The 24,333-nt window shown below is 56.8% G+C and overlaps 1 protein-coding gene across 1 annotated transcript; it reads left to right on the forward strand.

Annotated features, from left to right (window-relative positions):
- The first annotated feature begins 9,911 nt into the window (after positions 1 to 9,911).
- Positions 9,912 to 12,528, forward strand: FZD9 (frizzled class receptor 9). Its single transcript, XM_007065453.4, has one exon. It carries the CDS (start codon positions 10,312 to 10,314, stop codon positions 12,061 to 12,063), a length of 1,752 nt encoding a protein of 583 aa, XP_007065515.1. The 5' UTR covers positions 9,912 to 10,311; the 3' UTR covers positions 12,064 to 12,528.
- The last annotated feature ends 11,805 nt before the right edge of the window (positions 12,529 to 24,333 follow it).

The following is a 24,333-nucleotide window of genomic DNA, read 5'->3' on the forward strand; positions in this document are numbered from 1 at the left end:
CCCTGACCTCTCTCAACCCAGGGATGTAAGAGCACTGCTGGAAGCTGTGGCAGAGGCTGCAGAGAGCAGGACACCCTGAGGAACCAGGGGAGCCCAGGGGAGCAGCCCCAGGGGGTGGCCTGCTGACCTGTCTGAGCCAGAGAGAAGAAGGCTGAGCTCCAGGCGGGAAGGGCTGGGAAATGCTTGGCGAAGAGCAGAGTGGGACAGGAGAACCGCTCCAGCACTGGCTGAAGATGCCAGAGCTAAGCTGGGGCTTTTGTGCTGTTGTGATGGACTTTGTCTGGGGACTGTGAGGATTGCTTTGAACTTAGGGATGTAAATATCCATTTAAAAAGTTAACTGTTTAAACTATTAAAATTATGTTGTTTAAACAGTTAACACATTAAAGGGAGACGGGTGGGGGCCTCTGTGGCTGGGACTGCTCTGGCTGGTGCGGCCCGGGGCTGGGGTTGTCCAGCACGGTCTGGGGCTGGGGTCGGCCGGCTGGCCCAGGGCTGGGGGCTAGCGGTTAGGGTCGGTTAACCGGTAAGACTAATGCTTACCGGTTTACCGTTTAACCATTTAGTACTTTACATCCCTATTTGAACTGTCTATGTGATTACACCAGCCCAGGCAGGGACGGCATTAGCCAGCCCTAAGGAGTCCCGAGAGAAGGGGAAACTGAAACAGGACTCCACAAAGCCACACTCGGCCAGCAGGAGGTGCTACAAGGCAAGCATGTCGCTGAACACCTCCCAACTGAGCCCACCCCTCAAAAAATCATGGAAATAAACAGCATGCTGTTGGCTGCCATCACACTGCACACTCTGCTGGTGTGTTCTATCCCTTCTCATCAACGACTTGAATAACGGCTGGAGAAGGTGCTATACAATTTGCGACTGACCCCATGCTGGGACGGACTGCAAGCACTTTGGAGGGACAGGATCAGAAATCAAAATGATTTTGACAAATAGGAGAATTGGTCTGAAATCAGCAAGATGAAATTCAGTAAAGACAAGTGCAAAGAGCTACATTTAGGAAGGAAAAATCAAATGCACAAGTACCAACTGGGGAATAACTGGCTCGGCGGCAGCGCTGCTGAAAAGAGTCCAAGGGTTCGAGTGGATCACAAACGGAACATGTGCCAACAATGGGATGCAACTGCAAAAAAGTCTAATCTTATTCTGGGGTGCATGAACAGGAGTGCTGTATGGAAGATGCAAGAGATAATTGTCCTGGTCTGCTCAGCTCTGGTGAGGCCTCAGCTGGAGTTCTGGGTCCAGTTTCGGACGTCACACTTAAGAACAATCTGAACAAATTGGAGAGAGTCCTGAGCTGAGTAACAATAATTATAGAACATTTAGAGAACCTGACCTACAGTTAAAACCTGGGCATGTTTAGCCATGATAGAAGAAGCCTGAGGGGTGACCTGAGAACCACAGGCACCAACTCCGTGGGTGCTCCAGGGCTGTAGCCCCCCATCAGCTCCCCCGCACACCCCCAGCGCCTCCTGCCCACCGGCAGCCCCAGCAATCATCACCTCCTCCTCCCTCCCCCTGCCTCCCGCCCACCACAACCAGCTGTTTTGCAGCATTCAGGAGGCTCGGGGGGGGGGGGGGGGGAGGAGCGGGGATGTAGCATGCACTCGGGGGAGGGGGCCAAACTGGGCAGGAAGAGACGGGGCAGGGGTGGAGTGGGGGCAGGAAGAGGCAGAGTGGGGAGGAGCCTTGGGGGAAAGGGTGGAGTGGGGGTGGGGCCTGGGGCAGAGCTGGGATCGAGCACCCCTGGCACTTTGGAAAGTCAGCACCTGTGCTGATAACAGTCTTCAAATATGTTAACAGCTGTTGTAAGGAAATGGGCATCAATTGTTCTCCATGTCCACTGAAGGGAGCACAAGAAGCAATGGGCTTAATCTGCAGCCAGGGAGACTTAGGTTACATATTAGGAAAAACTTTCTATCAGGACAGGTAAGTACGGGAATTGGCTTCCGAGGGGAGTTGCAGAATCCCCGTCACTGGAGGTTTTCAAGAACAGGCTGCACGAACAGCTGTCGGGTTTACTTGGCCCTGCCTCAGCTCAGGGCACTGGACTACACCTCAAGGTCCCTTCCAGCCCTGCAGTTCTATGATGCGAAGATTCTCCCTCCTTTGTCTGTCTTCTCTATTTTGATTGTCAGCTGTTTGGGGCAGGGACCCTCTGCTGCTCTGTGTTTGTGTCATGCCTCACTCAATGGGCCCATTTGTGGTAGGTCCTTAGGCACTACCATAATAAACATGGTGAATCAAAATGCCACGCGGTACCAAGCCCAAAGCCTCATAGACGTTTCTGCGTATTCCATCAACTTGCTCCCTGTGACGATGTGGGACTGTTCTTAATGTTTCCTCTGAATACTGCAGGGGTGCCTCAGTTTCCCCTATGCATTTCTTAAGTCTCTAGGTGGTGGGATAAGGGGCTGTAATTGTTGCAGAGCAAAGGGCCAGTGTACATAAATGGCCGATACTCTGTCTCCTGCCAGCTGATGGCCTTGGCCCTTCCCCCCTGCAAGGTGAGAGCTAAAGGTGTTGGAGAACAAAGGAATCAGGTGACTTCCTGGCCTGGGGAAAGGGACAAAGCCCAGAGGAGGAGGGGGTGGAGAGTGAGTCAGTTGGGGGCTGGCTGGGGACGTGGAGTGAAGTGCAGACGTGATTGTCTGGCTCACTGCCCCCCAAAATGAACCTGGCTGAGGGGTCCTGTTCTCTGTACCTACAAGCTCTGTTTTAGACCATGTTCCTGTCATCTAATAAACCTCTGTTTTACTGGCTGGCTGAGAGTCACGTCTGACAGCGAAGTTGGGGTGCAGGACTCTCTGGCTTCCCCAGGACCCCGCCTGGGTGGAGTCACTGTGGGAAGCGCACAGAGGGGCAGAGGCTGCTGAATGCTCCAAGGTCAAACCCAGGAAGGTAGAAGCTGTGTGAGCTTCTTGCCCTGAAGACAGTCTGCTCAGAGAGAGGGGACTTCACCAGAGTCCTGACTGGCTTCGTAAGGAGCAGTTCCAGAGCATCGCCTGGGGACTCCGTGACACTCCCTTTACCAGCCAAACTTGTAATCTCACCAAGAAAAGTTATCGAGTCAATTTGACAAGCTCTATTTTCCATAAATATATGCTGATTGACATGAATTATATTATCCTCTTCTAATTTTCTATTGATCAAGTCCTGTGTCAGCCATTCCATTAATCTGTCCAGGATTGCTGTCAGGCTGACAGCCCATAATTATTTGGGTCATCCTGTTCACCCTTTTAAAGTATTAGCACAACATTGATTTTCTTCCAGGCCTCTGGAACTTCCCCAGTGTTCCAATAGTTATTGAAAATCACAATGAATGGTCCAGAGAGCTCCTCGGCCAGCTGTTTTAAAGCTCTTGGATGCAAGTTACTCAGACCTGCTGATTTAATGTCCTCCTTAGTTACTGTTGGAATGGAAAGTATTTCATCAATATCATAGGATATGAATACAGCGTCTGACCTTTTCCCAAATACAGAACAGAATATTTATTGAATGCTGCTGCCTATTCTGCCCTTTCCATTTAGTAATAGACCAATTCCATTGTTAGGATTCTTTTTGTCCCTAATACACTTTTAAAGACTCCTTCTTATTGTCCTTAACTTTGCTGATCTTGGAGTTCTCCTTGTGTCCTTTTGCTTCCCTTACCAATTTTCTATTTTTCCTAGCTTCTTATTTATATTCATTGCTATCATCTTTCTCTCTCTTCCATTTGTTACACATGCTTTTAAAAAATACTTCCTTTCACTTCCCCTCTAAACCAGTTTTTTATAAAAAATACACTGTGGTCTTCTTTCTCTGTTGTATGTGTGACTGGAGTGTGGCAGGGGGGTGCAGACATGTAACTGGGGTTCAAGGGGATGGGGCGAGCACCCACCAGAGGCTGCTGGAGGGGCCTGTTATTGCTCCCCATGTGGTTTGGGAACATAGAGTCAGGAGCGTCATTTGCACAATGCCTGCTGATGTGACACTCAGCTGCCGTTTCCATGTTTAGAGGTGACTTAGGATGGAGGTGACATGGCAATGAGAGCCGAGCAAATGAGAGATTTTCCAGTCCACGGGCCGTTCCAAAAAAACGGGGGAGGGGGGGAGAGCGGGAGGGATTTAAGTCAAACCAAAAACTAAATGTTTTGAATTTTGTGGCCAATCGAAAAGTTGGAAAAGAAATGCATTTCAAATTAAACATTTCCGTTCAATGTTGAGTGTTTTGAAATTGAACCCCAAAAATTTAAAATTTTTGAATGTTTTGGAATTTTTTGTTTGTTTGTTTGTTTTTTAAATGAACAAGTTGGCAAAGCCCACATGAATTCACCAAACCTTGCGGGGTCACTGAATCTGCATTCTCCACCAAAAGAAATGTCAGCTTTGATGATGACCTCTGGGGAGCGAGTGGGCTCACTAGACCCGCCAAGAGATCAGATCACATGTGAGTCTGTGCTGAAGTGCCACCCACCCCTGGGTGTGTGAGCTCCTAATACCAGGCCAGGGAGGTACCTGGCACAGGAGTGTCCAGGCCAAGCAGTAGCCCTGAAGTGGGAACAGCAGGGACAAACTGCCTCTCTCTTTCCCCTTGTGTTGGTGCCTGTGACAGGGTCAGGCCAGATGGCTATAGGAGTGTAATAGAAGGCAGATATATTAGCCCCAGGCTAAGTAGGTCCCTTTTCCCTGGGTAAGGTAACAGGGAAGGTTCCAGAACAATCAGGAACCTTCTGGAGACAATTAAGACAGGCTGATTAGAACACCTGCAGCCAATCAAGAAGCTGCTAGAATCAATTAAGGCAAGCTAATCAGGGCACCTGGGTTTTAAAAAGGAGCTCACTTCAGTTTGTGGTGTGTGTGTGAGGAACTGGGAGCAAGAGGCACAAGGAGCTAAGAGTGAGAACGTGGACTGTTGGAGGACTGAGGAGTACAAGCATTATCAGACACCAGGAGGAAGGTCCTATGGTGAAGATAAAGAAGGGGTTGGGAGGAGGCCATGGGGAAGTAGCCCAGGGACTTGTAGCTGTCGCACAGCTGTTTCAGGAGGCGCTCTAGACAGCTGCATTCCACCGGGCCCTGGGCTGGAACCCGGAGTAGAGGGCAGGCCCGGGTTCCCCCCAAATTCTCCCAACTCCTGGTTAGACACAGGAGGAGTCGACCTGGACTGTGGGTTCAGAAAAACGGCCAAGCTGAGGGCTGCCGTGAGCTCCAAGGTGAGCAAATCCGCCAATAAGCGCAAGATCCACCAAGGGAGAGCAGGAACTTTGTCACAGTGCCATAACCCAGAGCCCATGAGGGCCCTGCTGGACAATCTGCCAAGGGAGGGGGCTGATTTGTCTCTGTGCTTCAGCAGTGGGCATGGTGTGGGGCGACCTGTAGCTAGGTGGCACATGGGCATCTCACTCCCCTGCCTGCGAGGCAAAGAGGAAAGCCAGCAGGGTGAGTTCCCTTTGATGCCAGCCGCTCGGCGATGTCAGCGAGCGGGTGGATGCCAAGGAAGAGACTCAGCCCTGGCCGTAAACCCCATCCCAACACGATCGGCAGCCCCCTGCACAGACAGCTGTCACACCATCCTCCAAGCCCCCAGCCTGCCCCGGAGAAGCCAGGGGGCTGAGCCGGAGGTTGTTTCCCTCTGCCACTAGAGCCAGCTGCAGCTGTCTCTGTCTCATGGCCTTGTGCTCCTCATTGGAGATAAATGCTTGTTTCCAAGCCTCGCTCCAACTTGTTCCTGCTGCGGAAGCTCAGTGCCCTGGGGGCACCGCTACTGGATGGCAGCACCAAGGGAGCCAGGCAGCAGAGACAGGCCCTCCGCGTCCGCACCCGTCTTTTCAGTCCACAGGGAGGAGGAGAGATTTTGCTGCCTTTGCAATGCAATGGGGCTGGGAAACTGGAAAGGGAGTTGGGTGCATTTTGCAGGCCCTATATCCGATACTAGCACTGCTGGGCTTGCACTGGGCCAGTGGGCACTTTCCTCTTTGCACAGGTGGGGGACTTTCCAGGCCAACGGGGAGTCCATGTGTTCTGACAGGGGTCTATGCATGCCAGCCGGGATCCGTGCTAATGGGGGACTGTGTGGGCTAATGGGTGTCCATGCACACCGATTCCAGTCTAGGTGGGTTCTTATCCTGAGCTCAACACCATGGTATCTGAGGGCCGGGCAGCAGAACATTCAGAAACGAGTCTGTTCTCCACCTGTGCTAACGAGGCGGTATGCGCTAACGAGGGTTTGTGCGAAATGTGCAGCTGATGTTTGGGGAGCCCTCTCCCACCCTTGCCTTTGTGAGCCCAGCTTCCCGTGATTACCTCATTCTGGGGCAGCCTGCAGAAGGCCGAGTAGGTCAAGGCTCAGCTAAAAGTCTGGACACAGAAATTCCCCTTCCCCTTCCCTATCCGTCTGCCTGTCTGCTCCTCTGTCCTAATGGGTTTGGGGCATCTCTCCAACTGCCTTCCTCTGCAGTGCCTGAGCCCTCCCCATCCACGTCCCCTCCTGGTGACAGCCCTGAGAGGGCAGTGCCCTGAGCAGCTGGCACCTCTGTGGAAAGACAGGAGCAGTTTTTGTTAACCTGACCCGCTGGAAATTCACCAGGTCTCCTGCCAGCTCCCACTGCTGCTTTCTCTGCTGCTCTCCCACTTGGTCACAAATATGCTACCTGCGTGTAAAGTACTGGCTTTAATTAAACTGTCAGTTGCCCTGTCATCAATATCTCTTCTCCCTCGGGGGACAAGGGAAGAAATGAAGGGAAAGGAAAGAAGAGCTGCCTTCGCACGCACAATGGTGCTCTGTGCTGGGCTGCTTGGGTGTGGACTGCCCGTGTTTGGAGAGTCACTTAACACTCGCTGGCTTTTGCTGCTGAGCTAAGTGAATTTTCCAGTTCTCAGCTTTGATCAAGAGGCGCTAATAATACTAATTAATGCCGATGCTGATGTAGCACTTTCCAGTGCTTAATTTGTAATGAAAGAGGTGCCGGGGCTCAAGCAATGTCTTTACTTTCGTAACTGACGCTGTAAGCCCAGAGGTGCTGGGGCTAGGAACTGCCAGGCCCAGAGGTGCTGGGGCTAGGAACTGCCAGGCCCAGAAGTGCCGGGGCTAGGAACTGCCAGGCCCTGGCACAAATTAAATGCTGGCACTTTGCATCTGTGAAGTGCTGTATGAACACTCACTGCCATCTGAGCCAGCGGCGCATTATTATCCCCAAGTTACAGATGGGGAAACTGAGACCTGGCGAGGCTAAAACCTTCTTATTCAAGAGTGGCCCCAAATTATGGAGCTTCAGTCTTTAGGTGCTCAGCTGGTGACAGCTAAAGGCCTCAGCCCAGCAAAGCACTGAAGCATCGGCTCAGCTCTAAGTATCTGAGTTGTCCCCTTGAAATCAGTGGGTTGGTTTAAATGCTTTACGCTAAGCGTGCACATCAGGAACACAGCGAGTCAGTGTGAGGCTGGGGTTAGAAGCCAGGCGTTCCCAGCTCCCAGATTTGTGTCCAATACACCTGATCATTCCAACTATCCAAAAATAACGTCATTTATAAAGCATCCTCTCCCACTCACCATAATGCTGCCCAAATAATTAACAATAAGGAACGGCAATTAAAGCCTCACCAAATACCTTCTCTCTCTCTGTTTTCTCTGGCTGCCCATCCTGGTAGTATCTGAGCACCTGGTACATAAAATCGATTAGCAATAGCCAAGTCCCTACTGGACTCCATGGAGCCTCCGGCATTTCTCCCCTTGTGCCAAATACAATCCTAGAGGGCCAAAGCAAGGTGCGAGACTTCCCTGCAGGGGGCGAAGAGCAACCCACGACAATGGCTAGCTGAATCTAGGGCCCGTCCCCCGGTGAGTCACAGAGTGAGGCTGCCAGCTTGTGCCCTGGCCTTGCAGGGACAGCACTCCGGGTTGGGGTTACTGATCCCCTGGTCTCCAGCTGTGCCAACCTTCGCCCATGCACATGGGAGAGCCCTGCTGGGTATGCAGGTAGGAAGCTGTCCTGCTGCTGCACACATAAACGGGACTTTGGTCCCCGGGGCTGCCAGCCCAGCGCCTTTCACCTACCAGCGCTGAACCAGCCACACAGATTTAACAGATCAAAAGTTCCTCCCCACTGGGAGTCTGGCAGCCTGCTCTGCTGGGGCAGTGACTGGACGTTCCCAGCAGCCAGTCCCCCGCAGGTCTCTCAGCGACACTGGGAACAGAGAGCCGTGGTTGGGTGCCCAGGACCGTTCTCCTGTTTCCGTCAATCCCAGCAGCCCTGTGGGGAAGTGCAGTGTGTTTCGGGAGGAACATTTGCGAGGAGGCGAATGGGGCACTTTTAACAACAGACTGCCTGTTAAATATTCTGTTTATTGCACGCTCTGGAGGATGAAATCCCAGCACCTCAGCATCCCCGTCTCTCTTGGCCGTGTGTGCCACATACATAATCAACCCGCGCACTTCTAGGGCGCGTTTCATCTTCAAAGCACTTTATAAACATTCCCTAATGAATTAAACATGTCCCCTGCCCCCACCCTGCCCTGTTTACCAGGGGACAGGGCCTGCTTTTTTAGCATGGGATTTTCCATCATCTCAGCCAGGGCCCCCTGAAAATCACTGCCAGCACCATGGCTGGGGATGGGGTCTAGAGGTGGGTCCCTTTCGCTCACCAGGTGATGCCCCTCTGGGTAGCCCTCAGCTGTTACCAGGTAGAGAATTCCCTGGGATCTCCTGCATTTTGCTCAAGTTATTGAAACATCATTAATGCCTTCAGCCAGAGGAAAGGGGATGTGTGTGTTTGTGTAGACATGTGTGTCCACTTATCTGTGAGTGTGTGTGGGTCTCCATGTGAGTGTGTCTGTGAGCAAATGAGTGTGCAAATGTGTGTGCATCTGTGTGTAGGCATGGGTCTATGTGTAGATGAGTGTGCGTGTGTCACCAGATGTATTTGTATCTGTGTGTGTAAGGGAATGGGTCCATGTGTGTCTCAGAAAGTGTGTGTTTGCATGTGTAAGGGTGCCCTCTGAGTGCCGGGCTCTATGTGTATGAGTAAGAGTATGTGGCTCAGACTTGCGTAAGGGTGTGTGTGTTTCTCAGGGTGTGTGTGTATGGGCGGGGGTGCCAGGAGTGGTATAAGAGGGGTGCAGGGGTGGATGTAAGGGGGGACCAGGGGCTGGGTGTAAAGGGGCTGCAGGGTGGCTTAAGGGGGGCAGGGGGGCAAGGAGCCAGGAGGGGTGTAAAAGGGGGGTGCAGGGGTGGGTGTAAGGGAGGTGCAAGGGGGTTTAAGGGGTGCAGGGAGGCAGAGGGGTGTAAGGGGGTGCAGGGCTGGGTGTAAGGGGGGCCAGGAGGGGTAAAAGGGGGACCAGGGGTTGGGTGTAAGGGGGGTGGAGGGGGGGTTTAAGGGGGCAGGGATGGGTGTAAGGGGGGGCCAGGAGGGGTAAAAGGGGGACCAGGGGTGGGTGTAAGGGGGTGCAGGGAGGTTCAAGGGGGCAGGGATGGGTGTAAGGGGGGGCCAGGAGGGGTAAAAGGGGGACCAGGGGTGGGTGTAAGCGGGGTGCAGGGAGGTTCAAGGGGGCAGGGGTGGGTGTAAGGGGGGTGGAGGGGGGGTTCAAGGGGGCAGGGGTGGGTGTAAGGGGGGGCCAGGAGGGGTAAAAGGGGGACCAGGGGTGGGTGTAAGCGGGGTGCAGGGAGGTTCAAGGGGGCAGGGGTGGGTGTAAGGGGGGGCCAGGAGGGGTGAAAGGGGGGCCAGGGGGGTGTCTCCGGCGCTGCCCCGGCCGATCGGCGGAGCGGGCTCTCGCCCCCCGCTGACGGCCTCCAGCCCCACCCGCGCGGAGCTCCCCGGCCGCAGCCCCTGCGCCTCTAACGCCGCCCCGCCCGCTGGGGGAGGTCCCGGCGGCCGGGCCCGCCCTCCCGGGGGTGTAGCCGGCTCCGGGGGCTGGCGGCGGCTCAGCGGCCGCGGAGGCAGGAGCGGCGGCGGCGGCTCCTAGGTCCCCGACCCGGCGCGTCCGCCTGTGCCCGGCGCATGGAGCCCCGGCGCGGCCGGGCGCCCCGTGGGGGGAGCGGCCCCTCGGCGCCGCTCTGAGCCGCCGGCGCCGGCGGGGGCTCGGTGCCGCGGGAGGGACCCGGCTGCCTGGGCTGCGGAGGGGCGAGCGAGCCGGCCCCTGCCATGGGACTGCCTGGGGGGCGCTGCCCAGCCCGGGGCTAGACGAGGCGACGCGACGCGCCTAGGGGGTTGCCCGGCTGGTGCCCTCCGTGCCTGGGGCAAGATGGGGGCGTTTGTGTAGCGCCCTGGCAGCGCCCAGCCCTGGCGGTAGCGGGGTGCCCAGGACGTGCCAGGAGCCGGCCATGGCAGCCCTGCGCCTGCAAATCACCTTGTCCTTCCTGTGCCAGCTGGTGGTGGCCAGCTCCACCCTGGAGATCGGCTCCTATGACATCGAGCGGGGGCGTGAGGCCAGATGCCAGCCCATCGAGATCCCCATGTGCCAGGGCATCGGTTACAACATGACCCGCATGCCCAATTACATGGGGCACGAGAACCAGCAGGAGGCAGCCATCAAGCTGCATGAGTTTGCCCCCCTGGTGGAGTACGGCTGCCACGGCCACCTGCGCTTCTTCCTCTGCTCCCTCTACGCCCCCATGTGCACGGACCAGGTGAGCACCAGCATCCCGGCCTGCAAGCCCATGTGTGAGCAGGCCCGGCACAAGTGCGCCCCCATCATGGAGCAGTTCAACTTTGGCTGGCCGGAGTCCCTGGACTGCAGCAAGCTGCCCACCAAGAACGACCCCAATGCCCTGTGCATGGAGGCGCCCGAGAACGCCACCCCCGGGGACGCTCCGAAGGGACAGGGCATGCTCCCAGTGGCACCGCGCCCCAGGCCCTCAGGGACTGGAGAGGGCAGGGGGCCAAACAGCTTGGGGTCATGTGAAAACCCCGAGAAGTTCCAGTATGTGGAGAAGAGCCTCTCCTGTGCCCCCAAATGCTCCCCTGGGGTGGACGTGTACTGGTCCCGGGAGGACAAAGATTTTGCCTTCATATGGATGGCGGTATGGTCAACGCTGTGTTTCGTCTCCACGGCCTTCACAGTGCTCACCTTCCTGCTGGACCCGCACCGGTTCCAATACCCCGAGAGACCCATCATCTTCCTCTCCATGTGCTACAACGTCTACTCAGTGGCCTTCATCATTCGCTCGGTGGCTGGGGCTGAGAACATAGCCTGCGACCGTGAGAACGGGGAGCTGTACGTCATCCAGGAGGGGCTAGAAAGCACTGGCTGCACCATCGTCTTCCTCATCCTCTACTACTTTGGCATGGCCAGTTCGCTCTGGTGGGTCATCCTGACCTTGACCTGGTTCCTGGCAGCTGGGAAGAAATGGGGTCACGAGGCCATTGAAGCCCACAGCAGCTACTTCCACATGGCTGCCTGGGGCATCCCAGCCATGAAGACCATCGTCATCCTCACCATGCGGAAGGTGGCGGGAGATGAGCTCACCGGGCTCTGTTACGTGGGAAGCATGGACGTTGGTGCCTTGACGGGGTTTGTGCTCATCCCACTCTCCTGCTACCTGGTTATCGGCACCTCCTTCATCCTCACGGGCTTTGTCGCCCTCTTCCACATCCGGAAGATCATGAAGACAGGAGGCACCAACACAGAGAAGTTGGAGAAGCTGATGGTGAAGATTGGGGTCTTCTCCATCCTCTACACCGTCCCAGCCACATGCGTCATCGTCTGCTACTTCTACGAGCGGCTCAATATGGATTACTGGAACCTCAGGGCATTGGAGCATGGCTGCATGGCCTTCCCCAGTAGGCGCAGCGCCCACTGCTCCTTGGAAGCTTCGGTACCCACCGTGGCCGTCTTTATGCTAAAGATTTTCATGTCGCTGGTGGTGGGCATCACCAGTGGCGTGTGGGTGTGGAGCTCCAAAACGCTCCAGACCTGGCAGAGCCTGTGCAACAGAAAACTGGGCATGAGGACTAGGGAGAAGCCATGCAGCGGGGTCACTTGCACTGGGGCACATTGCCATTACAAAGCCCCTACGGTCATGTTACACATGACCAAAACAGACCCTTACCTGGACCACCCCACTCACGTCTAGCAGGGGTCTCCCTTTGACTGCGGACGCAGCACAGAGAATCTCTCACGGGTAAGGGACTAGGAGGGAAGAGAACGGGCCTGCTGAGTGCATGGGGGGACAGGGCTGGCCAGCGGCACGGTGCTCACGCAGAGCCCAACAGAGGAGTGGGGAAAAGAGGAGGTTGAATTGTGAGGAGGTGAATGCACCCTGGCACGTGGGTATTAGAGCCGAGGGACCCGACGGGAGCTCCCTGGCAGAGGGTCTTGGCCCAGGTGCCGTGATACCTGCTAAACCGGTAGCTGCTTTTCCTTGAGTGTTTGGTTTTTTTTGTTGCTATTGCCAAACCCAGTGACTGATTTAACCCTTGGTTTTTGGCGGGGGGTATAATCCAACCTGAGGTTATTTAATTCTGTAATTTATTTTAGAACTTTTTTTAATCATTAGCTGCAAGGAATGGAAACAATAAACCCTGATGTGTTACTTCAACCGAGCCTCGCGCTGTTTGGGGGGTGGGGGTTGAGGGCTGGGTGCGTGGCTCCCCTCCTGACCTGGGCGACACCCCCTCCCACCCGACCTGGGAACTGGGCTGGTGAAGGGGTCCGGCAGGGGGCGGGGCTGGACTAGCCGAGCGCTAGAAGTGGGGCTGGTAGTTAGCAGAGGGACTCCAGGCGCCCGCTGGCAATGGAGCGGTGTGGGGGTCAGGGCGATGGGCTGGACGAGTGGCGTGGGGTGGTGAGCTGCAACGTTAATGGGGACTGTCGCTTGTGCCAGAGGGGACAGTCGTGCTGCTGAGTGGGGTGATTGTGCCCACGCACACACAGCCTGACCATACGCTGCAGCTCCCCTTCTGTCTCACACCTGAGCCCCCCACATTTCTGCTGATGCCCTGACCTGCAGCCCACCCCCCTCCTATTCTAGTCCTGGGCTCCCCACACCGCTCAGTCCTTGCGCCCATTCTGCTCTGCTCTCCCAGCCCTGGCAGCCCTAGCCCCCAGAGTGCGGAAGGCTGGAGCTGTCCCAGCGCAGTTCCCCTCGGAGGCTGGCCATGTGGCTTACACACCAGCTGTCTTATATTTGCTCAGAGGAAAACCCTGGGCTCCCTTCCTGCACCAGCCTGGCCCTGCGGCTCCTCGCACTGACATGAGTTTTACCGCAAGCGAGCGCTGGGTTCTGGAAGCATGTGCTCCCTGGGGAGATCCTGCAGCTGCCAGCCAATGAGCAGTGGGAGGCTGGTTTGTAAACAGGTCAGATTTGGGAGGCAAATGTGTGTGTGTGGGGGGGGGGGGGTGACATGGGCCAGTCCGACTCCAGGGCTGTTTGTTTTGCCACGCGATCACTCCCCTGGAGCTGGACTGGGTTACTCAGCCCCCTGGGGAGGCTCCCTTCCCCCTCCCCTTGGCCGGAGTAGCTGCCTGGCTCCCCAGTGCTAGTTTTGGCACCCTGCTCCACCCGCCCCCTCCCGCCGCAGGAGGCCAGTTTTCATGCCGAGTGTCAGGCTCATGAATAATGTTTTCCACTCGGCTCCCCGTAGGTGACTTGTGCTGGTACCTCGCGCCACCGGAGCTCAGTGCCAGGGGGGAACCCCAGGCCTTCGACAGCGGCGGGGAAACACGTCACTGTCTGATTTCCCCCAAAACAAGTCCTGAACGCATGCCCTGGGCCAGCACGGGGAGCGGGATTTAGCTCCATAGGGAAGCTCTGGGGCTGAACCAGGGGGAGAGGGGTATTCAGTGCCTGAAAAAGGGGTGGGGGTTGTGTGAGGGGGAGAGGGAAAGGGGACATGGGGATTTGGGGTCTGAATGGACGGGGAGTATGGAGGACTGTGCCTACCCTGAATGGGGAAGGTTGGGGTCTGAGTGCGGAGGTGGGCTGCAGGCTGAGGGAGTTGGACCTGAACAGGGAGGGGATCATCTTGGCTTTGAGGTGCGGCGAATGGAAACTTGTGCGGCTTAATTTATCCTCTGATCTGGTTACAGTCCCATCTCAGCTTCCCCATTGTCCGGAGAGAAACTCGGCACTCAGCTGGTGCAATGAGCTTCCTGGGGGCAGGGAGCTAGCCATGGGGCACGGGGAGGGGAGCTGGCTTCTCGCCGCAAGTGAGGAATTTGCTGCCCAAACACCGTGTGGGTCCGTGTGTGCCTCTGGCTTGCAGTTCACACACGCATGCAGCACTGTACGTAGCTGTGCCTTGGGGGGGTGCAAGTGACCATGTCCCCGGGGGTGCATGCACACGCATTGTTGTGGCTTGGTGTGTGCGCCTGTGCTGGCTGACTGTGTCCTGACGCTACGGGTCACTGGGCCTGCCTGTGTGTGTTAACGTTGGGCATGGGGCTGGGGCTGGGCACAGTCACGGAGCTAGGTCACTCGCTATCGGGGACATGCTCGTTAAAGGGCTGGATCCTCTGCCCCTGATGCGCGGGACTCCCAGTGAAGCCATGGGAGCGGGCCCTACGCTGAGGCCATCGCATTTGTTCCCGGCAGGAATTTGGGTTGCTCTCAGACTGGGCCATGGGACACAAAATCATAGAATATCAGGGTTGGAAGGGACCTCAGGAGGTCATCTAGTCCAACCCCCTGCTCAAAGCAGGACCAATCCCCAATCAAATCATGCCAGCCAGGGCTTTGTCAAGCCTGACCTTAAAAACCTCTAAGGAAGGAGATTCCACCACCTCCCTAGGTAACGCATTCCAGTGTTTCACCACTCTCCTAGTGAAAAAGTTTTTCCTAATATCCAACCTAAATCTCCCCCACTGCAACTTGAGACCATTACTCCTTGTTCTGTCATCTGCTACCACTGAGAACAGTCTAGAGCCATCCTCTTTGGAACCCCCCTTCAGGTAGTTGAAAGCAGCTATCAAATCCCCCCTCATTCTTCTCTTCCATAGACTAAACATCCCCAGTTCCCTCAGCCTCTCCTCATAACTCATGTGTTCCAGTCCTCTAACCATTTTTGTTGCTCTTCGCTGGACTCTTTCCAATTTTTCCACATCCTTCTTGTAGGTGATGTTATTCCTACCCTGGGCCCTACGTTGGAGCGGTCTAAGGGCTCTGCTGTGCCCTGTGCTCCGGTGATCTCCAGAGTTAAACATGCCGGGAGCTTGTGCCCTTTTCCTCCTGGGGTAGAAATGCGGCTGTGAGGGTTTGTCCCAGCGAGCAGTTTTCCTGCGTGGCCCCCTGGCAGGGCTCTACGGCAACTGGAGAGCAGGCACGGCATGGCCAGTGGAGAGCCAAGAGTGTGGAAAGATGGGCATGTGGGGGGACTCTTGGGCACAGAGTCTAAAGCCTTGGGGGCGACGGTGGGAGGGAGGTACTGCAGGGAGCCCTCCATCAGGACCAGACTGACCTGGCTGCCTTTGAGTGGGCTGGCGGAGCTGGGTGGACGCCTGTGATTTAGAACAAAGCTCCAAGGTCCCTTTGTAAAGAAGCCAGAAAGGGCCCGGGCTCCGCTCCTCACCCTCCTGTGCAGGTTGCCCAGGGCTGGCTTCTCGGCTGTGGGGGTAGGAGACGTGCCACGGGTGGGAGGCTGCGGCAGAACTTGCAGGAGGAGCTGGTCCTGCAGCACCTGCCTCCAGTCACGTCAGCTCTGCCGCAGAGCAGTGCCCTTGGGAAAGAGGCCCAGGGCTGCCGGGAGGCTCCTGGGGTCACAGTCCTGTTCTGGAGGCTGCCAGCCGGCCCCTGAGTAGGGCCTCCTGATGCTGTAGGTTTTTTTGTGGGGTGGGGGGGGGGAGTGCAGGTTCTGTCAGCAGGGAGTTGCACAGCCGTGGACAGGGGTAGCGGGGAGTAAGGTCTGGGGGATGCACCGATGGATGGGTGGCTAGGTGCGGAGGTGGGGCCTGTTTCAGGGCATGAGCGGGCCCTGCGTGGCCTGAGTGAGGAGCCCCAGCTAACAGGATCAGCATTAGTGCCCACGGGGCTGGCTCAGACCGGCCCCTGGGGTGACGGGAGGAGGACGATGCTCCCAGGCACTCCTGCCAGCTGCTGCCCTGCAAAGAAGGACCTGGAGCAGATTCTGTGCCTGCAGCCCCTGGCTTTAGGGTCTCCGTGCACAGGTCAGTGCGACCGGTTGGCATTTCCACCTGCCATCTCTCCACCTTGTTCCCCTGTGGGGGGAGGAGGAGGAGGGGCATGGGGCAGAGCGCCGAGAGCTCGGGCAGTGGAGAAGCCAGCTCTGTGGGTGCCCTGCTCTGCCTCGCTCTGGGGGTGGAGGGCAGGGGGGAGGAAGCAGGCCTGGAGTCGGCCCCTGAATATCCCCCACGCTCACCTTGAGAGCTTCCCCTCCACCCCCTGCAGCACTGGGCTCCTCCTTGCCTGCGGGGTCTCAGCCCTGCTACAAAGAGCAGCTGCAGGACAGCAGGACATCCTGCCGTGGGCGAAGCGCTGCCCATGCTCTCACTGGCAGGAAAGGGGCCTGAGGCAGGGCCGGCCTGGGGCAGGCTCCCCAGGCAGCTGGTGCTAATGTACCTGCAGGTGCTTAAGGCCTAGGAAGCATGGAAACAAGCAGTCATGACGGTGTTTATCTCCCACGTATGGTTCACTGCACTGCACAGGCCCAGCCCATCAATCAGCTCATTAACATGCTCGCTGCAGGGGGGGGCCCTCTGCTCCATGCCCGCACTGCAGCTAGGGCCCTCCCTGCCCACCCTCAGGCAACGCCATGGCATTGCGCAGTAGCCCCCATCCACCCCTGGCACAAGCTGCACCCCAGAGGGGGACTCACTGTGGCCCCTCCAGAGGAGCTGCTGGGGGACCCTGGCCAGCCCAGCCACTGTGGGGCAGTGCCCTGAGCAGCCAGCCTTATCTGGGGCTGAATGGAGCCAGGATCCGCTGCAAGGACAAGAGCTAAAAGATGCCAAAGCCAGGCCCGCCTCCTGCTCTGGCAGCCCCCCGGGGCTCGGCCCTCGCTTCGGGGCCCTGAGAAGGGGGCGGTTTCTCCTGCTCTGAGCTGGAGCAGGAGGGCCCAGGGGTTAGTGGTGCAGGTTCCCCAGGTGAGAGACCGCGAGGGGGAGGTGGCAGTACTGGGTGCTGGGTTCGCTGCACAGCCTTGCATGCAGCGTTGCATCTCAGCCCAAGTAGCTGCTGCATGCAAGGTCTCCATGGTGAAGGCTGGGGAGGCTGCAGACAGGCCAGTTCCTATTACACGGGTCAGGTTGCCTCCTCCTGTGGGGACCTGGCAGGTTGCCCGCATGGCCTCCTGCGGGCAAAGGGAGGACTCCTGGCCCAAAAGAGAAGGGCCTGCTACCAGTCTCGACACACCTCTCCCCTCCTCCCGCCACGGCCGCCATTGCTTGCCTGCCTCTCATGGTTATCTCAACCCTGACAAATGGAACCCCAGAGAAACAGGGTCTGGCTCCCACTGCATGTGTGCTGAGCCCAAGATGGGCCTTTCACCCACTGTGCCCGGGTGAGCCCTGGGCGGGGGCACATGCTGGTCTGCTGGGCCTGCTAATTCAGGGCAGCAGCATGCTCCTGGCATTCCTGGCAGGCTCTGCTGGGGACAGTCCCTGGCTGTCTGGCTTGGCCAAGGGCTTCCTGCCTCAGCCTGCAGAGTCTCATTCCTTCCCACAAGGGAAGGCGGGTGTGGGAAACATGGGGATGATGGAGTGGGATGGGAGGATGGGGGATGCTGGAGGGGCGTGAGGCACGCTGGAGGCGCATGGGAATATGAGGAACGATGCGGGCTGCGTGTCGGAAAGGGGTGGGCCAGGGCGAGGACACCTGCAGAATGGCAGGGTGGGGAACAGGTGAAGAATACCATGAGCTGGGCCATGGGCTAAGTTATGTCCCCTAGTGGTCAAAGTCCATCTTCTGAGAGCCAAGGGCTTTCAGCCACGCAGGGCTGAGCAACCTGGGGCTTCGAGCCACCCTGGAGCACCTGGGGCTTTGAGCAGGTCTGGATCAGCCCAGGATCCCACTCCCAACAGAGAGCTCATCAGCAGAGAGGTGATGGTGCCCTGCTGGGAGCTGTAGGCCACTCAAGGGCAGGGCTGTCTCTGGCATCTTCTACGCATGCTGTGTTAGCTGACAACAGAGCCCAGGCAGAGCCCACTCAAGCCCTCCCCGGCCGCCATCTTGGAAGGAGGCCTGAAGGCTGCCCATGCCCTCCAGACGCTCCTGCTGGGCTGCTGCATCGCCCTCACGGGGTGCCTACCCCTGTCCTCCGCAGCTGGGTTCTGCACTTGGGAATCAGCTGCTGCCACCGGATTTCAAAGGCACAATCCTCACCCCTCCCACAGGGAGCAGGATCAGAGCGCAGGGGCTGGAAAGCACCGGGCATTCCCATTCTGGCTAGTCCTGGTGAAACTCCAGCAAGACCAACTCCCCAGGTGTCATGGAGTGTGGGGGAGTCAGGGCCCTGCACCCCTTCCTGCGATTCACCCTGAATCTCAGCCAGCCAGTAAAATGGAAGGTTTAATGCATGATGGGAACACAATCCCAAACAGAGCTTGTTGGTACAACCAGGACCCCTCATTCAGGTCCTCCTGGGGGGCAGGGAACTTAGACCCCAGCCTTGGGGTTCCCTCTGTTTTCCCAGTCCACTCCCAACTCAAAATCCCCTCCAGCCGTCTCACCCAGCCTCCCCCAGGCTCCTCCTCCAGTCTTTGTCCAGCTTCCCCAGGGAAAAGGTGTCACCTCGCCCCCAACCCCTCTCCTGGCTCAGGTTACAGGCTCAGGTATTGTCCCTCCAGTGAAGCCACCCCCTGCTATCCCGTCCCCCATGCAGACAGTCCCAGTAAAACTCCCCTGCGATATTCCCAGGTCAGTCCGCCCCACTCCCTGCTCCGTCACATCAGGCAGCTCCAGCAATACCTGGCAAGTGTTTTCTCCCCAAGGAGCAGGATTGCTGTGGCATCCCGGGCAGTCTTCACTCTGTCCGCTCCAGGAAGAGGCACACGGCCAATACCAGCTGCTAGACAGGCTGTTTGCTGAGCTAATGAGGAACTTTTATTGCCTCAGTACAGAGGTGTTGTGGCAACTCCCTAGCCGTTCAGACAAGTTGGTTGCCTTCATCAGCTTATGCCAGACCCACATGTCTGGGAGAGTCAGTTTGCAATGAGGCCTGTCAGATCCGGACAGGTGTTGTGCGGGATACACGCTCAGGTTTCGCGATGCTGAGAGCAAGGTAGCCAGGTGGGGGTTCGATGGGTGAGCAGACATGCATGAGCCTCGCCTTCTCGGTCTCTTTGCAGCTGCGGACCTTGCTCATCGCTGACCTGCAGGAGCCCACAGCCAGGTCCAAGTGCCCCATCCCTGCAGTTTGTCACATGTGAGGGCTGGGGTCCCTCTCGCCCATCCTGAGCCGGTGTGGGGGACTCAGTGGAGCAGCAATGTCTGCTGGTGCTTCTGTCACGGAGAGAGATCTCCACCCTGCTGCTGCTAAGGTGATCCTGCAGCCTTCATCTGCACTGGGTCTCCATGGGGTTGCGTCTCCCTGACCTGGGGAATGCTCTCCGGAGGCTGAAACCAGCCACCTCCAGAAGGTGCTAGGAGATACTGCAGTGAGGAGAGCCGTGGAGGGATGTGGATGGATGAGTTTTTCACCACGTCTTTCAACGCACCTAGAAAGGGCCATAAGCTGCTCCCACGTAAAGGCAAGGTAAGTCCTTGGAAGTTCCTGCAGAGCCACACGGACTCAGTGAAGCAGACTCCCACTCAGCGCACATGGCTGGCCCAGCCACCAAACTCAGCCCTTTGCCCTCCTGCATGGATGCTGCCGCAGCCCTTGGGGACAGGAGGAAGTCGCACCAGTTTAACATACAGTGTGAACTTAAACAACTTTCATTAAACCAGTGCCACCCCCATATAGACGCTCTTAGTTCGGTTTAAGATCATGTTAGGTGGGTTTAGCTTGAGTCTATTTAACATGCCATTCTTCAACTGAAAGGCGAATGTCCACTCGGGTTGGCACCGATTTACTTAAGCTGGGTTAAAAACCAACTTAAGGGCAAATTGGTGCAGGGTTTCGGTGCAGACACGTCCTCAGCAAGATTCGCGGTGTCAGACACCAGGATAACAGGGGCCATGTAGGAACAAAGCTGGACGTAACGAATCTACAAACCACACCTGTGTCTGAATGCTGCAGCCGGCTGTGATCCCTAGGGCTGGCAGAGGTCAGAGGGGGAGCGCTCTGCTCTGCTGGGCCTGGTTTGCTGAGCGGCTTTGACAGAGCTGGGTGCTGAATCTCTGTCGCTCTCTCCCCAGCAGAATCCGTCACTCTCCTCTGCTGGTTAGGGCGGGTCTCACACAGAGGCAGCAAGAAGAGAGAAACAGCTCAGCGAACAGGGAAAAGCTGTTGTTAAAGCCCAGTCAGTGGGCTGGGGCTTGGGGGGGGGCAGTAAATAAAACTCCTTTTCACTGAGTGTTTGAAAGTGACCCAATTGCACGCTGCCAGCATCCCACGCTCTGCCACACCAGGGGCCAGATGCTGCAGGGGGCCGCAGTGCTGAGGGCAGCCTTGGGCCATGCTCAAGGGAGTCAGGCATGGCCGTACAGGAGCCTCGCTCCATCTGCATGGCTGCTGAAACGGGTCTCCGTGGCAGATTAACCTGGGGAGCCTCCAGCTGGGGAGTGACACGTGTGCCACTGACGTGCTCAGCAGGGTGCAGTTGGTGGGGGCGGGGGTAGCAGGAAAAACACCCGAAGGAGGAAAAAAGAAAAGGAGGACTTGTGGCACCTTAGAGACTAACCAATTTATTTGAGCATGAGCTTTCGTGAGCTACAGCTCACTGCATCGGATGCATACTGTGGAACGATGAAGTGAGCTGTAGCTCACGAAAGCTCATGCTCAAATAAATTGGTTAGTCTCTAAGGTGCCACAAGTCCTCCTTTTCTTTTTGCGAATACAGACAAACACGGCTGTTACTCTGAAACCCCAAGGAGGGCGTAAGATAAAGCAGCCCCCTTGCCTGCACCAGCCTGGGGCCGCATCCTGCTGGGGGGTTCGTAGCCTTTGCTGGGAATTGCAGCCCCGTGCTCCAGGACTGCGAGTTTCCCTCAGAACACGGATCAGCGCAGCAAGGCCGGACCCTCTTCCACCCATTGCCCGGCCCACTCCGCCCACCCTCCAGTGGTGCTAGTTACTGCCTCAGGCCTCATGGGGCATAGCCGGGCTGATGCTGGCCGAGGAGCTGCGGTCTCTGCCTCTCTCTCAGCAATGCTGCCCTGTCGCAGGCCCTGGGGAAAGCCAGCCTACTAAGCAAGCCAGGGCGAGGGCCCATCCTTGAGGAGACCAGACACAAGAGCCTCAGTGCAGACAAGGCTGCCTCGGTGGGACTCCAGCAGCTGGCTCCTCTCTGCCTGCAAGGGGCCACTCGCGGGAGTGGGTTTGCATGGGGGGCTTTGCAAAGGGTCACCACTCCCAGCCCCCAGGGGCCGAAGTGAAAAGCCCCTGGCCGCTCCAGTCCCCCACACACTGCAGCTACCAGAGCCCCACCAATCCATGCCGGACTAGAGGGGCAGGGCTCCGGTAGCATTGTGCCCAACACCCAGAGCGCTGGGATCCATGCTCAGCCTCCATCAGCATGAGGGATCAGGTCCCCCACGCCCCTGCAGGACCAGGGCCTGTGCCAGAGCCCCCCAGAGGGACCCTAGGGGGGCACGGAGCCATGCAATGCTGCTGATTTTGCTGTCTCCGCATGGGGACAGCGGTTATGCTGGGTGCTGCTCAGGGTCGTATGTGTGGGGTGTGGGGGCTCGAGGCTGATGCTTGGCAGAGGCCTGATTCTCGTGGGCGGTCAAGACTCCATGGAAGCTGCTTTGGCAGCTGCAGCAGCCAAAGGATTAAGCGTCTCTGCTGCTCGCCTGACACCGCAGCCCCAGCCCTGCAGATCTGAGCATGGAAGCTCCTTTGCTCACTCGATTCAATCTGATGTGATTGATGTTGGGAGCGCCTTTAATCCGCCCCCCAACCCCTTTGGGGCTCCCTGTCTTCAGGAGAAGTTGAGAGAGCGATCTGATAAAACATCTGCCTCCCCCTCCCCTGGGAGCTGGTGCGTTCAGGCCCAAGTGGGGAGCCGCGCTCCTTGGAGATCTTCACTTGGAACATTAATCCGGCCCAGAGCCGCAACAGCACTAGGGGCTCTGCTTTGAAGGCAGGAGATAAGAGGCAGCTCCTCAGCAAGGTTTAGAGCCCAGCTCACACTCCGTTTTTGTGTGTGTGCAGTGTGCAGGGTTTGTGTGCATCTGTACATGTGTGTGTAGCTGTGTGGTTTTGTGTCAACTGCACGGGTGTATCTTGGCAGGCCTGATGTTTGTCTGGCGCGGGGGGGGTCTCTGTGTGCAAGATTGTGTGCGTTTGTGGGTGTGTCAGGGTATATGCAGATAGGGATGTGTGCACACATGTCCCAGAGCAGGTGTGTGTGTGTCTAAGGGTATATGAGAGCGTGTGAATGCATCGCCGGTTGTACGGGGGGGGCATGCGGTGTACTAGTGGGGGCATGTGTATCTTGGGGGGAGGAGAAGACGCAGCGCGCGTCGATTCACAGCTGAACCGTCCTAGCAATGTCTGCCCTGTGAGGGCCCAAGTGCTCTGGATTGTTGATCCCCCCGGACAGCTTCTGCCATGCTGGCCGTGGCCTGAGCCCTCCACCCAACCTGCCCCGCACTGCACTGGGTGGCAGAGAGGGGCCTGTCCGTGGCCAGCTCCCTCTGCTGCACTGGGTGTCCAATAGGGCCCTTCTTGGCTGTGGTCCCAGAGCTGCCGGGCTGTGTGCCCTTCCACATTCTATGGAAATCACCGAATGAGCTAATCTGCATCCACTTCAGCTGGCCTTAGTGGAAGGTGCTGGCTATTCCACCTGGGCTCCTTCTCCCCGCACAAGTGGCCAGTACCGGGAGACCTGAGAGCCTGTGCTCGTAGGCCCCGGGTGCAGTCTGGAACCCCCTGCGGGGCCCTCCCCACGGGTGGGGGGGGGCCTGTTGCTCAGCAGGGGGCAGAGATTTCCCTAGACCCCCCTATGGGGGTGTACACCTCCCCTGAATTTCCCCAACACCCCCCAGTTACATGTAGCGTTGCCAATTTAGTCTCGTTTGGAAATTTGAATTGAAATTGAAACATTAATACACACTTTAAAAGCAGAAACAGTGTATGAGAAAATACTTGTATCTGAGAAAGCAGAATGTGTTTGAAAAGTCTGAACAAAGACTAGCTTCCTCTCACGGCTGTTATTTCTGACAACGTCGGCTCATTCGTTTCGGCAATGTATTTACATGAACTCACCTACTCTGCCTAGGTATCAGCGGACGGAGCTGTGCTGCCCAAGTGATCAGTTTTGGCTGGTGCTGGGTTACAAATCACTTTGTGGGGGTCATGACATGTTGTTATCCTTATTGTAAGAGTAAAGGGCAGCAGAACTGTGCTTAGCTTGTCCTGATTGAGGGGGGGTCTCCCTCAGAGCTTAATTTTTCCCAGGGCCGAGCCCCAGCACCTCTAGGCTCGGCAGTTCATAGCCCCGGCACCTCTGGGCTTGCCACATCCATTATGAAAGTAACAAACTTGCTTGAGCCCTGGCACCTCTTTCATTACAACTTAAGCCCTGGTCACCCTCAACTGAGCTGCACTCGCTAAGCAAGGGGTTTGGATGGCAGATCCCAGTGAAGGGGGGGGGAGGAACAGGTTTTTCGCTTGGTGGTGTGGGCTCTGCATAAGAGTCACAGACACTATTTGACCTGCCACACTTTCATGTTTAGAGAGAGAGCTGATTAGGCTCCATAGAGAGTCTTTCGGTTTGTTAAGTGACCACTGCAGCTGAAATCACTGAGAATCAGGTCTAAGTGCTTAGATCTGCTGTGGGGACAGTGTTTCTGTGGAAGAGACAGCCCAGACTGTACTGCTGTGAGGTTCCCCCACTGAGAGCTGATATCACTGAGAGCCGGTGTAACCGCGAGAGACCGACTCGCAGGGGTCACAGTGGCAGGTGGCAGCAGAAGGTGATGGTGCAAGGCCACTGGGGATGGAGCGGTAGAGTGAATGGTGGCATGACAAACAACAGCGGCCAGAGCATTTATTTGTTGGACTATGTTTTAGTGACTTCACTCCAGAATGCTAGATTTATGACTGGGAAACTTATATAAATATACGTTTCCTAGTAGGCCCAGATTTTAAAAATGCATTATTTGCCAAGATCGTTATCTCACATCATCGCTATCTCAAGAAGTCATTATCTTGGGGAGTTTCTGTACTAAACTTTTTTAGTATTATAATTATTTTTTATGTAAGAACAGCCATATTGGGTCAGACCAAAGGTCCTTCTACCCCAGTATCCTGTCTTCCAACAGTGGCTATACCAGGTGCTT

This window comes from Chelonia mydas, chromosome 17 (genome assembly GCF_015237465.2).
Source record: "Chelonia mydas isolate rCheMyd1 chromosome 17, rCheMyd1.pri.v2, whole genome shotgun sequence".
Lineage (NCBI taxonomy): Eukaryota > Metazoa > Chordata > Testudines > Cheloniidae > Chelonia > Chelonia mydas.

Coding starts and splice junctions, on each gene's coding strand:
- FZD9 (XM_007065453.4), top strand. CDS start 10,312: ATGGCAGCCCTGCGCCTGCAAATCACCTTGTCCTTCCTGTGCCAGCTG.